This window comes from Caretta caretta, chromosome 3, assembly GCF_965140235.1.
Source record: "Caretta caretta isolate rCarCar2 chromosome 3, rCarCar1.hap1, whole genome shotgun sequence".
NCBI classification, from domain to species: domain Eukaryota; kingdom Metazoa; phylum Chordata; order Testudines; family Cheloniidae; genus Caretta; species Caretta caretta.
The window spans coordinates 46802845-46818282 of record NC_134208.1 but is presented as its reverse complement, the minus strand read 5'-3'; the positions used below and the strand labels follow the sequence as shown (position 1 = coordinate 46818282).

The following is a 15438-nucleotide window of genomic DNA, read 5'->3' as shown; positions in this document are numbered from 1 at the left end:
ATTATTGGCAAGACTTCCGAACCTGAAATCCAATGCCATAATAAGAATTAATCTTTTATGTTAGGTGTTTGTTTCTGTGGGGCACCTATACAGTGTGGGGCATGTAAGAGATATGTAAACAGACTGTATTTCTTCTACTACTTCTGCTTATGATCAGTAAGGACATGAAACACTGGACTGGATTCATCAAAAGGTTAATGAGTTTTTAAAGTGTTAATGGATAGCTTTCCTATTAGCTATTTCATGGAATCTCCCATCATAACAGGGTCAGAAAAAGAATATCTGGGACAACCTGCCTTGTAACCTGGGATTTCCATGTAGGTAAGTTACCCAAAGACAAACACAGAGATCTGATATTGAAACTCTTACATTTCCTTTAAAAAGTGAGCGTTCTTGTAAATTTCATTGTGTCTGTGAAGTGGGAGCCAATACGAAAAGCAGATTCTCAAAAGATACCATGAGAGCAGAATCCAGAATGCTGATAAACTACAGATTATTATAGTTTATTTTGTTTTATAAGGGCTAGATTATGGCCTAAAGCAAGAGCCTGTACAAAGAGAGGGTGCACCATTCACTCCCATCTATGGATGACCAGCTTTTCTGGCAGATGCAGAAGGGGTTGGGGAGAACCTATACCCTCTAGTCACAAGGTGTCTGGGTTTGTGTAAGGGCACAAGGGGGAAATGAGGGAATGTTCTCTCCATGCCCTCATACACAACTACAAAAGATGAGCCACCCTGCAGCCTTATGTGCATCTGTCATCATTCATCAGCTGAATCTAAACTCACATCTGCCATGTTTTAACATGGAATATTATTTGTTTGCTCCTCCCTATTCACTAAACATTTGATCTGTTAGTAATTCATTAACACATGAATTGATCTAGTGGCTTCTCGCTTCTGGGGCAACTGGTGCTCCATTATGCCATGTGGGTGGAGCATGAGCGTTACAGAAGAGAAAACGGAGAGAACTGGCTGATTTATGATCACTGCCTGCCTCATGATTCCTGGCTACTTCAACAACCACTTCAGGCTTACAGGAAGTGAGGGGAGCAGAAGAAGTGATAACTAGTAAGTTATTAAATTTGAAATACTGAACTGCTTTTCATACTTTGAATATGACATTAATTTTTTTTGCAGCAATGGTCAAGCAAGTTAAGGGTGTTTGGAACATCTGTTTACTTCAGTGTCAGTCATTGTTCTCCTTCCCCCACCGACAGGAAATGAAGATGTTAGCGATTCTTTTAAACAAATGTTGTAGTATATGTACAATCACCAAAGTTGACCACAATGTTGATTTTGTAACCGAGATCATTTTACAATGTAGACTCCTATGTAAGAGACACCTCTGTGAATAATACCAGTAAATTTACTAGCAGATAAGTAATATCACCTTGTCCAATCAGTCCTCCTAGAGAGAGCGCTGATCACAGTGCATCGTTTGAGTTGTTAGCCAGTCCTTCAGCCACCCATTGGCCAGGCTGTCAGTGGCACCGGACACGTGATCGGCATAGCATATCGCAGCCCAGAACCCCTAGGCTCCAGCGATCTGCCAGCCTTAGCCTCTCAAGTAGTTGGAATTACAGGCACGTGCCACTACACCCGGTATAAGTAACGTAGTCATTTTAAATTTTCATAATTTCCCTTCATTTTAGGGTTAATCACTACACTAAATACTAAACCACTAAAAGCAAGCGAGTTACCATAGAAATATTGAGAGGAGCTCAGTAGAGATGGACTTTGAACACCAGAAAAAAGCAGCTTAGTCAAAATGTATTCTATTTATCACATACAGGGTAACAGATATTATTTAGACAATAAAGAAGATGGGAAGAGTACATAAAGTTGTTGATCTGTCAGCCATGTGTCTTTAGAACAATGACCTGAAAGGTATACACTTGAGGCATACACATCAGGTATAATAAACATTTACCCTGTATACACTCAGGTATAGGATTAATACAGTTGAACAGACTTTATCTGAATTCTTCCAAACTCTGCACAGAAGGCCAGAGGCTACATTTTTTTTCCTATACTGCCAATCAAGTCTCCTATTGCTTGTCAGACCATCAAAAACTCATTAAGAAACTATGGCATGTATATTACTCTCTGTTTCACTTATAAAAACTTTGCCATATATTTGATAGCTGCTACTGGAGAAAATTCCTAACTAACCCTTCCATGATCTGTGTGGACTCAAAGTACCACAAGTAAATTTTCATCTTCATTTCTTGTAAGCTGCCTCATCAAGGACCAATTCTTTTGTTTCTTACACAGGCAACACTTCCTATCAGCAGGGTTCCTACCCCAGGGCACCCCCTAGGCCCTGAACCAGGCCCTAGCACTCACCCAGGCCTCTGCTCTGCGGTGTCCAGGTGTTCCTGTATGCCAGTCAAGTCTCACGAGGCTCTGTCCTCAGACTGAGCCCCAGATAGTCCACCCTCTTGGTGGTTGTCAACAAACCCACACCAACAAGTCATCCCACAGATATGGTAAAGCTCTCATCCAGAATGCTTCTGCAAAGCTGTGGGCCAAACTAAGGTCACCAGTAGTATAAAACAATAGTCTTATCATAGGTGGATCCACAACAGAACCGTGCTTCCTTCAGGGAGGGGTCTCCAGGCAGTGCTCAGCTGAGGACTTCTTGCCTTTATCCAATCCTTGCTCCAAGACCTGAGGACTGGAGATCTGCTCTCCTGACTCATGTGCCACGAACTGAGCTGGTCTTCTCCCTTTTAAGCTCCTCTCTCCAATACTGACATCTCTCACATATGTCGTGGGCCACAGCTGCCTAAACCCACATTAATTCCTTAGCCCTGTGCTGCCCCGTGTGGGGTTTGTATATGCCATCATACTTCCATTGGCTTCACTGGGACTGAGCACAGCCCAATGAATAATTCCTCATGAAGGATTATATCCTAAGATCCTTTCTTTTCGGTTTTACTCAGTCATAAAGTCACATGAGAACATTGAGATCACTGGGAATTTGAGTAAAAACTGAATAAGGATATCAGGAGTTGAGCCTTGGACATCAAGAATTATTCATTTTGTTAGAGAAAGCAACAGGTCTTATTTTCTCTTTAGGAACACCAAAGGGCTGGATTTTCGGACTAGCACAGCTCTATTGAAGTGAAGGGATTTACATCAATTTACACCAATTGAGGATCTGGCCAATTATGTTTTAAAAAAAGAGAAAAATATTTCCCCATCTACAATTCCCTGGAGATAATCTGTGCTCCTTCCAGAAACATCAGAAGTCAAGTTTCTGAATGTATGCACAATTTATTTACCCTTTGGTTCAAATTCATCCATCTCCAAATAAAATAAACTCTGAACACCATTAGTTATTTTTTTCTTTAGAGTCCTAAATTTTGCCTAATATAAAACCATGTGCCATGTATAGGATAACAGAGGGTGTGTCTTCACAGTAGTTAGCTTGAGTTATAATTCAAGGGTTACCCTTAACTCAACTCCCATCCACACAAAACAATCTGTAGCTTCAGTTAAGTGGTGCTTTGAACTCAAACTCCCTGGCCAATGGTGGGTGGGGGGGAGAAGGGTAGCAGGGGGGAGGGTGCGTTGCAGCTCAAATTACAGCAATTCATCAGCAGCTAATCCACTCTAATCATTCTGTTAATCCAGTCACTCTGTGCTGCTAATCCAATCACTATTTGTAACTCCAAGTGTGGTTTTGAAGTGGGCTCACTCTCACCTGAGTTAGTTAAGTGCAGTAACTCAAGTGTACTAACTGTTGCAGTGAAGACAAGCCCACAGAATGGGCCTTGCACCTTGAGTTGTCGTTTACACCCATGCAAAGACAATGAAAAATGACACTAATTTAGAACAGAAGCATTTTATACCCTCTTTGCGCAGACGTCAATGACTGCATAAGTTTCAGAGAAGGGAAAATTCACATACAGGTCCTCAGTGCTAAATCAGCTTAGCTCCAAGATCCATTGATTTCAATGGAGCTATGCCAATTTTCACAAATTGAGAATCTAGTCCTACACCTTTAGGTTGTGTTGTGATGAGTAGATCAGAGAGGCAAGAAGAAAAAGATTAACAGATCTGCACCAGCTACTCACCTCCACCTCTGTTAACAGCTCCCTTTATACACCCTCTCTACTGTGAGACACATACCCACTTTTAGGTAGAAATGTAGAACTATTGACTGTGGCAAAAGAGAGAAATTATGAATAATCCACAAAAAGCAGCCAGTAATCAACATCCATCCTGAGCTGAACTGGATGACCACATCGCAAAAGAGATGGCAAGTGAAAGTTGACATGCACACCCCACCCACACAGGAGAGTTAAAATAATAACTTACCTGGCGTTGTTTGGGGGAACGGGTAGCACTAACTGACAGCGCAGCACATTGTGTCTCAGGAACGTTCAGGTCACCATGAGGTTTGCTTGACTCACCACCAGAAGAAATGTGGGAGGTGGCCAATAGCTGACATCTCGCATGCCCAATGCCATGACCTACAGAAGGCTGCTGAACACTGTTTCTGGAAACGGTCTCTTCATCTCCTTCATCAGAGTCCGTAATAAAGACAAACTCAGCCTTGAAAAGGTCACCCTCCTGCATGTCTCCTTTGCTCATCTTATACTCTTTTGGCTGGAAAATCTTTTGGCTGGTGCCTGCGTGATAGGTGGATTCACTGTCTTGCCTGATTCCACTTTTTAAGGCCAGGTCATCAGAGACTATGGTAGACTGCAAAACACATTAAAATAAATTCTATTTTAGCTGAATATTATTTGTTTCTCCATAAAAACAGAAGGAACCTTTAGCTTGCAGCACTAGCTGGCACTATGATACCAATCTCCCAGAAGATAAGCCAAGATCTCAGGCTCCAGCCTAGGCTGGGTGTGTCCGAGAGAACAGAAGTTGCCTGTTCTGTTGTTCCCCTAGCATGCTTTCCCACTCCCGGCACCTTCCCTCCCACCAACACGCTGGCCCACACATTAAATCTGTTATAAAGGGAGACACTTGTCGCCTTTCTAGCTACATAACACAGAAATGGGAGACTCAAGTCAAAACAATAGATTGGATTTGCTGTTGGGAATAACATTGCAATTGGGAGGGAGGATGGGGTGCAGTCAAGCAGAATGAGCTGTGAGGCCAGCCTAAAGCAGACATGATGGGGGTGGAATTCTGACTGTGGGATCCACAAGAGCAGACAATACCACTCACAACTATCTGACAGAGAAATTTGGGGCAAAACCCATACATAGCAACAAAGGAACAAAGGACCTGAATCCAGGGCATTCTTTGGAAAGAGGAAACAAAAGAATGTGAGGTCAGGAAGCTTTACTGTACATTTAAGGGTAAGCATTTTAGCACAAAGCATAATTGTTCTTTTTACAGCAGTTAATATTCTGCTTTTTCAGTTTCTAGTATTTATCCCGGCAAGTGCTGCAGTAGTGTTATCCTTTGCATATGTCTTATGCATTGCTGAGTCATCCAATATTTGAAATGATTGCTGTATTTTGTTTCCCTGGCCTAGCAGAAGGGATCAGGCAGATGAATGGATGTATGAAATAAATCACCGGTAAGGCTTACATATGCATGCTCTGTAAGGGGCATACTACAGAATTAGATTCCCATTGGCTGCAATGGGAGTTACAGGGAAATAAGTTATTTCGAAAATCAGACCACTTATTTTGATATCTAAATTTGAGTTTGGGTGACTCGCTTGTGAAAATTTTGGCCATGCTCAGTTTGGAAAGGAGAATAAAAGGGGGTATGAAGGTCCTACTGCTGCTCAGCATACGTGAGTGCTGCCTGCATTAGAGCATACTGAAATGTGATGGATGGACACAGAACTCAGGAAAACCTGATTCTGCTTCCTGAGAGCTCTGCTAGTCAGGGGTGCTGAAATGGGGCGGGGTGAGGGGAGGAGGTCATGGAGCCATAGCCCCATCACTTTTAAAAGTGGGAGCCTCAGAGGAAGAGGCAGAGCAAGGATGGGACCTTGGGGAGGAAGGGGTGGAACAAGGTCAGGCCTTGGGAAAACAGGTGGGGTGAAGGTGGGACTTCAGGAGAAGGGGCAGAGCATGTGTGGAGGCATGGTTCAGGTGCCGGTGGCCTCCCAGTTCTAGGGAGTTTCTGGCACTTCTCCTGCAAGTAGCAGCTACACAGTCAAAGGAAGGAGCAAGTAACTAAGTGACTATTTGCAAGATGAGGATTACATTTAAACTCAACTTCCTCAGACACGCCCATTCTCTGCCCACATTCAACCGTTTTTGTAATGCTGTGCCCTGGGGAGAAGATGTTCAAGGTGCTTGAGACTTCCATTCAGTTCAGGAACTATTCCTAGTGCTGCACACTACTTGCCCCCATGTGTAGCTTATGTTTACTTGAACTGGAGTGCCACCAAATTGCATTCCCAGCTATGTAGCATAAAAGGACTTGAAGGGACAAGACCAAAAGGAGTGTGGAAATTAATCAGAGGATCATATTTATGCTTTCAAATAACACAAGAATAAATGAAAAGCAAAGGAAATATTTTCCTATGCAGCGTAATGTGAGCCTAGGGAATTCACTATCACAGGAAATCACCGAGGCAAATGGTTTAGCAGCATTTTTAAAAATTATTTATATATGATCAAGAGGAACATTTGTAGTTATACTACCTAAATCCAAAAGTTACACTGGATATTGGTCTGCAGGAGATAAGGTGCTCACCAGCTGAAGTCAGTAAGACATGTCCTCTGTGCTGTTCAGCAGTTGCACTTCAAAGACTGTCCCAGTTAGCAAAGGATACCTGCGTCCTGTGGTACTCCCCATTTCAAATGTAGAGCACCCATCTTAACATAGGCAGTTTCAAAACAGAAGAAACTTTAATTTTACTGCAGTATTTTTGCAGAATTAGAATAATTATGGGGACTGGCACCTTCATGTGGAGCATCCAACGGTGGCCATTGCTGAAGGCAGGATTCTGTGACTTACTATTGGTGTATTCCACTATGATAATTCTAATGTACCTATTCATGTCCCCTTTCCACCCTCATCACATCATCATGATATATCATTACATAATTGGCAGAACACATTATGGAGATGGGGAGTGGTTTACTTCAGGTATAAACTCCACCAAAGGCAAAATACCTTATTAGGCAGACCATAAGTCTGCTCCATTATAGCAACTCCCATGTTTCTATGTATATTGCATGGCTGCTTCTCTGATCGTCCTGGAATTTACACTCAAACTCCAACAGGGAAGAGGTTAAGGAGGAACAATACCAGTTCAGTGACAGTCAGGAAGACTTTTCCATACCTTTCAAGTAAATGTAAAACTATGTCAATATAAAATCCTACCCTATTTATAATTTCTTGACTGCTTTCATTGTTTGGCTCCTCTGAAGTTCTCACAAGCAGTTTACAGACATCTACAACCTGAAAGTGAGTCGGAAGTCGTCCGATAGATGGAACAAATGTGAAGGTCAAAGGTTTGGTTCCGGATTCTCCAGAGGGGACCTACAAGATACATAATGAATGTAGCTTTTAATCTTGATGGAGATTATTTTTACCAAAGAAGAAAGAGTCTGTTTAATTCTTATGACTGATCCAATATACATCCTCATGCCTTATGCTTTTTTCACTAGCTTTACTGATGGATGGGTTTTGTGTCCTAGCAATATATGTATTTTCTAATCAAATCTGAGAAAGTATATTCATAAAGGACAAAACGTTGTCCTGGCTCACACCTAGTGCCACCATATTGAATCGGTACAGTTGCATTGTGGGTATCTCAGTGGTGAGTTTGGCCCACAGTTTGATGTTCCATAATTCTCCTGCATCAGCACTCCACTAGTCTGCATGTGCCACTGTATAACTCTACTGCGTTCAGCAGATTTACACCAGCCTGAACACAGGCTAGGGCCAAAAAACCTTTTGCTTATGAACGGACCACAAATTTAAACAGTTGTTTTTGAAACAAGGCACCTTTAACCGTAGCAAATGACATAGGAATAGAGCTGGCAGATTAATGAAACCACAGTCATTTATCACAGGTGTCTCTTGAAACAACTACGTTGTAACTAAAATCAACACACCCAATTGGTTTACCTGTGAAAATAATTCAGGAAATAGAAGAAAACCCAAACTTGCTTCATTGTTTTTGCCACACCATTAATATGTGCAAATGACACACTTCCTAGAGTAAAAGTTGGTATGGAGCCAATGCCAACCATGGATGAGTTTGGGGATGAATTCTGCTTCCAAGAGTGTCCCAGGCAAATAGAGATTACAGTATACTTCCTCCCTCACTTCCACATCAGAGCCATCCAGTCCCACAGGCCTATAGGTATATGGGAAGGTGTCAGGGTAAGCCATGGCCCCACCTCCTTCTCATCCTTTCCTGCCTGTTTGGGGTACTACACAAAGACTGTGAAGGAAGAGTGCAGGCTGGGGTCAAGAGGGTGGGGCTGTTCAGTCTTTGCCTCAGCACATAATGGGAATTCCACCTAAAAGACAGCACAAGACTTCCCACAGTCCCCTCCAATCAATGAAATCCCCCTTCATAGAAGGTCCTGGTAGGCAAGTGCTGGCAGAAGAAGCCCTTGTAATGAAGCTGGTATAAAGCAGTCTTGCCAGCAGAGATTGATGAGAGGAGATGCAAACGGCCCTCTACTGGACCTCATAGCAGATCTGGGGACAACTGTGGATCAGATTCCATTGATTCTTCCATGGGTGGGTAAGGGGTACAACCCCATCCTCCTGATGGAAGGACATGGAAGGAATTCATGGAGTTTATCCCTAAAATCTGACTTCAGGATTGTAGTAGTTAATCTAATTTTCAGACAACATAATAATGCAGAACTAAACTGAATTGAATTATGCTGTAGCATAATAGCAGCAATCTATGAGGTTTTTTCCCCTGTGGTTTTCTCATTTACAACGAAACAGAAATTTGAGCAACGTGCTACTTGTTATACTCCTTTGTAATTTGCATCTGAAAGCAAGTAGCAATTTTAGGACATAAAGACGAAAAATATTCATATAACTTAAGCAAAACTAGCCTTGTAGCTGACGGGATGTTAAAAATGTTAAACACAGATTTTCAGCTAAAACAATTTAAGTAGATGTTGATTTCATGATCAGAAACCTGCCTCCAAAATCACCTACACAAGGCAATCAAATTATTTACACAGCCATAGCCCTGTGGAGTTTGGTTTACAGTTTAGGATAAGAGCCTTATTCTCTAAGACACAGTCAAGAACAATTTTATATTTCTCCAGATCTAATTCTAAATGAGCAATGTTTTAAAATCTTCATAAGGTAAATACACTGACCACATGGCAGTCACCTCAATGCTTATGAACAATATGACCTCACAAGTCAAAACTGGGCCCTTTTGTTCACAAACTCATGTGAATGTGCTATACATTCTAGAATTGCTCTTTGCTTCCAGATGCAGGTTACGAAGGGATGTGGGAAAGAGAGAGCCTGAGCCCCAGCCTCAGTGAGCAAGGCTGATTGGCAATGCGTGGAAGAACAAGGCACATGACCTGTAGGCTCCTGTGGAGGGGAGTGAATGCTAGATACTCCTTTTCATGGGGAGCTCTGGGTGGTATTTTGCTTCAAGGAGCCACAACGCTTCTTACAGCCTTGCCTTGCCTCTGCCTTTCCCCAGTGGGTGGCCTGCGCTTCTATCTGGCCCTTGGTCTTCATGAATCAGAGATGCAATTATCAGATAGGCAGCTCCGCAATTAGTTTGCAAACAATAGAATACTTGGGCCTTGCTCCTGCGAACAGGGATACATGCAAACTATCCTGTTGATTCTGGGACTACTCGTGTGCATAAAGTTAAGCATGCGCATGTTTGTTTTCAGGATCTGGTGACTAGAATGCAGTCTGGTCTGTAATCTCCACACCAAAGACTGCTGGTACTTTTCAGAACGAGCGCGTTATCATCCCTGCAGATTGCATTTCCTTAGCTCTTCTTTGTTCCACCATCTCCCTGAATAACATTTCAAGGAGTGAAAGGATAAATGTGTAAAATGATTTATAGAAACTTACAGAAAGACTCTGATCATCAGGGACTTTCCTGAGCAAATATTTATGATGGTATTTACGATCACCTTCGCTCAAGCTGGGGCATCCATCATATTAGCTAGCCGTTGAGTGAGCTTTGTAAAGCTGACACCATCCATCACAATCTTTAGAGCACCTCGCTCTTCACTGCAATCTGCTGCAGGCAGCCTTTCAAATCCTCTTTTAAAAACACACAAGGATTTTTTATGGATCTGTGACTGTTCTTTACCCTTCCAACTCTAGTTAGAAGTGAAGGTACTGCAGCACCCTTGCTACCTGACACAGTTGCTAATGCTTTCCCTTGTAATCTCCCATTTGTAAAGTAGTTGTTTGACACTTGATATCAGATATATTGTATGATCAGACATGGAGGTAACATTAATATTTAATAGGGGTTATTAGTTAGTTTTCAGACTAATAATTTTAAAGGTTCAACAAAGTAGAGAGAGAATACCAAGTACACACAGAGTCAACATTTATAGAAATTTAAAAAAAAATTAAAAAACATTTTGTACAACTAAGCTCACAATCACGTATGCGCATACTTCCAAAGTGGGAATGCAAGCAAGAAGTAAGAATATAAGGACTGGTGCATTATACTATGGCATCCTTTTGATATTGAATATAGCCCAGCTCAGATTCCCTGGGCCAGATTTGCCACTGGTATACCACTGGTATCTCCATTGTTTTGGTGTAAAACTGGACTAAAACACTTTTGAAGGCCTGCTTAACTTAAATACATGATGGAATTAACCATCAAAAATAATAGAAAAATAAAATTATATTTGAAAAATTAAATTTAAGAGGTTTGTGCAAGATGTTTGAGTTATGGACTAGACAGCATCCTCCAACTACTCCATGATGTCCATTCAATGCAGTTTTCTTCTTTGGAGGAGGCCATTATATTAACGCTTGTTGAATTCAACATATTTTAATTTTGTTAAAAATTAGATTGTGTCAACCTCCAATTAGAATTTCTTCCTATGTTGTACAGCCTCAGGCTTGTACAGGAAGTTTCAAGGAGTCACATATTGCATAGGACAGTATGCAGTGCCACACCTCCTGTTGACAGGTTTCAGAGTAGCAGCCGTGTTAGTCTGTATTTGCAAAAAGAAAAGGAGTACTTCTGGCACCTCTGAGGCTAACAAATTTAGTTGAGCATAAGCTTTCGTGAGCTACGGCTCACTTCGTCGGATGCATTCAGTGGAAAATACAGTGGGGAGATTTATATACACAGAGAACATGAAACAATGGGTGTTACCATACAGACTGTAAGGAGAGTGATCACTTAAGGTGAGCTATTACCAGCAGGAGAGCGGGGCCGGGGTGGGGGTGGGGACCTTTTGCAGTGATAATCAAGGTGGGCCATTTCGGCAGTTGACAAGAACATCTGAGGAACAGTGGGAGGTGGAAGGGGGGGAATAAACGCGGGGAAATAGTTTACTTTGTGTAATGACCCATCCACTCCCAGTCTTTATTCAAGCCTAAATTAATTGTGTCCAGTTTGCAAATTAATTCCAATTCAGCAGTCTCTCCTTGGAATCTGTTTTTCCTGTTGATTCACTCAGACTTGCAAACAGACACAGGATCTTGAATACAACCACAATCATGCAAATCAGGCTAAGTTATACTAGCAACAGACTCAAAGATACATGATAAACAGAGCTGGTCAGATGCCCAATGTTTTTCATTGGAAAAATCTGTTTTCCAATTGAAAAATGGGTTTTCCATGGGAATTTTCAAAACACCGTGAAGAATTTCACTTCATTTATTTTTCAAAACACATTTTAAAATGAATATTTTCATTTCATTTCTATTTGAGTTAAAATGTGGCTTCAGTTTAGATTTTGGAAACAAAGATTTCAGCTTTCCATTTTTGGCTTCTAGATTTTCAGCAGGTTTCCCCTCCTGCTCTTGCTCTCCTTGTTTTTTTATTCACCTTCCACCCCACCTCAACCAGAAAAGGAAGAAGGTAAAAAAGCATGGAAATGGAAAGTAACCCACTTTGTACACTTTTTTTTTAACTGTTCTTTCAATAAACGTTAAACACACTTTTCTGTTTTGCATTTTTTCCAGCTGAATAAGTCAAAAAAAGGTTTAAAAAAAAGTGAAGTGAAGTGAAGTGAAGTGCCAGATAGGAAGGCTAAACAGGGGACAAATATTACATACCATAAATCTAAAACCATAAATCAGGAAAGCATCTCCATTCAGGAAAGAACATAATCACCTGCTTAACTTTAGGCACTTTTGCTTCAGTTTAATTGAAGCTGATGAGACTTAAACAGGGCCCTCTAGATAAGTAGATGCTTGAGTGTTTTCCTGAATCAAGATTCATACTTCAAACTGATCCTGGAAAAGGAAAATCAAATGTTGTCTAACTTTTATTTTTTATTTTCATTGTTCATTCAAAATAATGGGGGTGACTACAAAAAAAAAGGCAATAATGAGAGGAAGTGAGATGTTGCTTTTCAGAGTAAAAGAAAGAAAAAGAGTAAAAATCAAGAAATACTACAGAAATAAAATAATGAGATGGACAGAATGGTAAGACATAGAAGGAGAGGGGGAAAGGGTGAAGAAATGGGAGCAGGGCATACATAAAATAAGACACACCATTTCTAGGCAAGTGAATTTAATTAACTTATTTATATTTCCTTATTTTGCTGTACTTTCCTGGCAGACGGTCCAGATCTCTGAACGTTTGAAGGAAATGGACAGGATGGCTATTGTTGGCACTTACATAATATTTCTGTTCCCAGCTTCTCTGGAATCTATAGGTTACTAATCTGAGAAAGAGAAAATAGCCTGAAATCCATCAGAGTACATACAAAAACCTGCAGCAGACTGAGTCTAGACTCCAGAGCCCAAAAATAACGACAGAAAGAATTCAATGGCCCACACAGCCAGCTGGCCTAACTCCACTGGAACCTAGGAGTTATGGCAGCAGAGAATTTGGCCTGCAATGTTTATTCAAGAAAACATTAAATAATCACTTTTTGTATTTATCTGTCCTGCTCTATTCACAATGAAATAATTGCCTAGCTTTAATTGTGCATTTTTATCTGATTTAGGCCTTTGAAGAATATCAATATTTAGCATAATCTGAATAGTTTTTTCCATGTAGCATTTCTGCTGGAAGGATCCAGGCTGCAACATGACAGAGTGCTTAGTAGTTATACAAGAAATTTATGGTAAATGATTTCCAGGGTTTCCTTTCTTTGCCCATAGTTTGCAAACAGGTTTAATGCATAATTGACATGTTCTGTTTCCCATGAGCCTGAGGATAATAAATAAATCTCTGCATGAAATGTCCCTCTCTCCTTTATAATCTCTTCAAACTGCATTGCTGTGAATTAAAATTAATCTCAGTGGCTAGTTCCCTTAAATTTCCTTCATGACTGAAGACTGTTAGCATGAAATTGACCATGTCGTTGAAGTAACAATCTTTTCCAGCTATTTGTTAAAATAATCAAGTTCAAAATTAGCAGAATGGCAGTTCACTGCCACTGTGTCAGCAAGTCTAACTATTTTAATAGCAAACATTTCCTCTTATGGGTTTTAATTTATTTAATTAAAGGAAAGAGACAGAAATACCTCAATGTCTAATAACAAAGTAACAAATATCAAAGATATGTTATTAGATACATACATATGTACAGATACGTTATTAGATATATACATTAAAACCCATAAGAGGAAATGTTTGCTATTAAAATAGTTAGACTTCCTGACACAATTGCAGTGAACTGCCATTCTGCTATTATTTTAAACTGATTACTTTAGCAAATAGCTGGAAAAGATGGTTACACTGACAACAGTAATGAATTTCATATTAACGATCTTCAGTCGTGAAGGAAATTACAGACTAAATTTAATTCACAACAATGCAATTTGAAGAAATTAAGAGGAGACAGAGAGAGAGAGAACAAACACAGAGATTAATTTATTATCCTGATAGGGAAAGTAACAAATAACAAATATGGGAGTTAGCCAGCTGGTGAGTATTTTGGAGCACTTCTGTGTTATTGCTATTGATTAATGTTGGGGGACAAAAACAAAGCACTTTTCTGTGCTGGGAACTTGCCATCGAATTTGACAGGACTCTGGGGTGGTTTACTGGTTTGCTGTGTTTGAAATCTAGACTTTGTTGCTAATTGTCTGTGATAAGTTGCCCCGCTGTTAGGTGGGTTAATGCCTGCTTCCTTTCAGAGATCTTTAATATGATCTTTACATCATCAATCTACAATCTATCCTGGAAAACAATCCCTCACTCTCACAGACCTTGGGAGGCAGGCCAGTCCTCACTTATAGACAGCCCCCCAACTTGAAGCAAATACTCAACAGCAACTAGACACTACACCAGAGAAACACTAACCCAGGAACCAATCCCTGTAACAAACCCCACTGCCTACTCTGTCCCCATATCTACTCTAGCGACAGCATCAGAGTCACTATTCCAGCTGTGATGGGGGCCACGTTACAAAAAGCACACAGACAGGTTTCAGAGTAGCAGGGGTGGAGGGTGAGAAAACCTGGATTTGTGCTGGAAATGGCCCAACTTGATGATCACTTTAGATAGGCTATTACCAGCAGGACAGTGGGGTGGGAGGAGGTATGGTTTTATGATCTCTGTGTGTATATAAAGTCTGCTGCAGTTTCCACGGTATGCATCCGATGAAGTGAGCTGTAGCTCACAAAAGCTCATGCTCAAATAAATTGGTTAGTCTCTAAGGTGCCACAAGTACTCCTTTTCAAAAAGCACACAGGCTCTCAGTGGCTGGAAAAATGAAGAGAGTTAGCCAGTTTTGTTCACCAATGAAGGAAAGCCAGGAGGAAGAGAGTATTCTCCCGCACACCCTTTAACTTTCAGATATTGTATAATGAAGTATCTGCAATGGGAAGAAAATGGCATGCTGTCCACACCACAGTTAGCTCTTCTTCTGCTCGCATCTGTGAGGGGTCCTCAACTATTTTCTAGTTCTTTAGAGACATTAATTTTCACAATGCTTTTGTAACTTCAACTGGAAGTTTGCCTGTGAGAAAACTGCACTATACTCCTACAATGCAGTGCTGTAGTTCCATCTGACCTCTCCCAGGGTAAGTCACACAATGTTCTAGGAGTGCTCTCTCATGATTTTCCATGACATAATTTTTCTTGTTTTCCTATTCTAAAAGCTACACCTACTACCTCTTAAGGAGACATAATTATCAAGTCAAGCATAGAGAACAGAAATAAATCTCTGCTTATATCTGTCATGGTCGAGAGATCAGTCCTCCAGGATGATGTTAATGAGGAACTTTAATTTAATGACAGGTTTCAGAGTAACAGCCGTGTTAGTCTGTATTCGCAAAAAGAAAAGGAGTACTTGTGGCACCTTAGCGATTAAGCAATTTATTTGAG

The 15438-nt window shown here is 40.8% G+C and overlaps 1 protein-coding gene across 11 annotated transcripts in view; it reads right to left on the bottom strand.

Moving 5' to 3' along the window:
• The window catches only part of MLIP (muscular LMNA interacting protein), a 179377-nt gene that overhangs the window by 107358 nt on the left and 56581 nt on the right, over nucleotides 1–15438 (bottom strand). For 10 of the 11 annotated variants that reach the window (XM_075126469.1, XM_075126463.1, XM_048845266.2 and 7 more), the window contains 2 exons: nucleotides 7323–7481; nucleotides 4329–4715 (listed from right to left, as the gene is read on the bottom strand). In XM_075126469.1, the coding sequence (XP_074982570.1) occupies nucleotides 4329–4604 (276 nt within the window). In that variant the 5' untranslated portion in view covers nucleotides 4605–4715; nucleotides 7323–7481. The remainder of the gene's footprint in view (nucleotides 1–4328; nucleotides 4716–7322; nucleotides 7482–15438) is intronic. The other variant, XM_075126466.1, reaches the window with a different exon arrangement.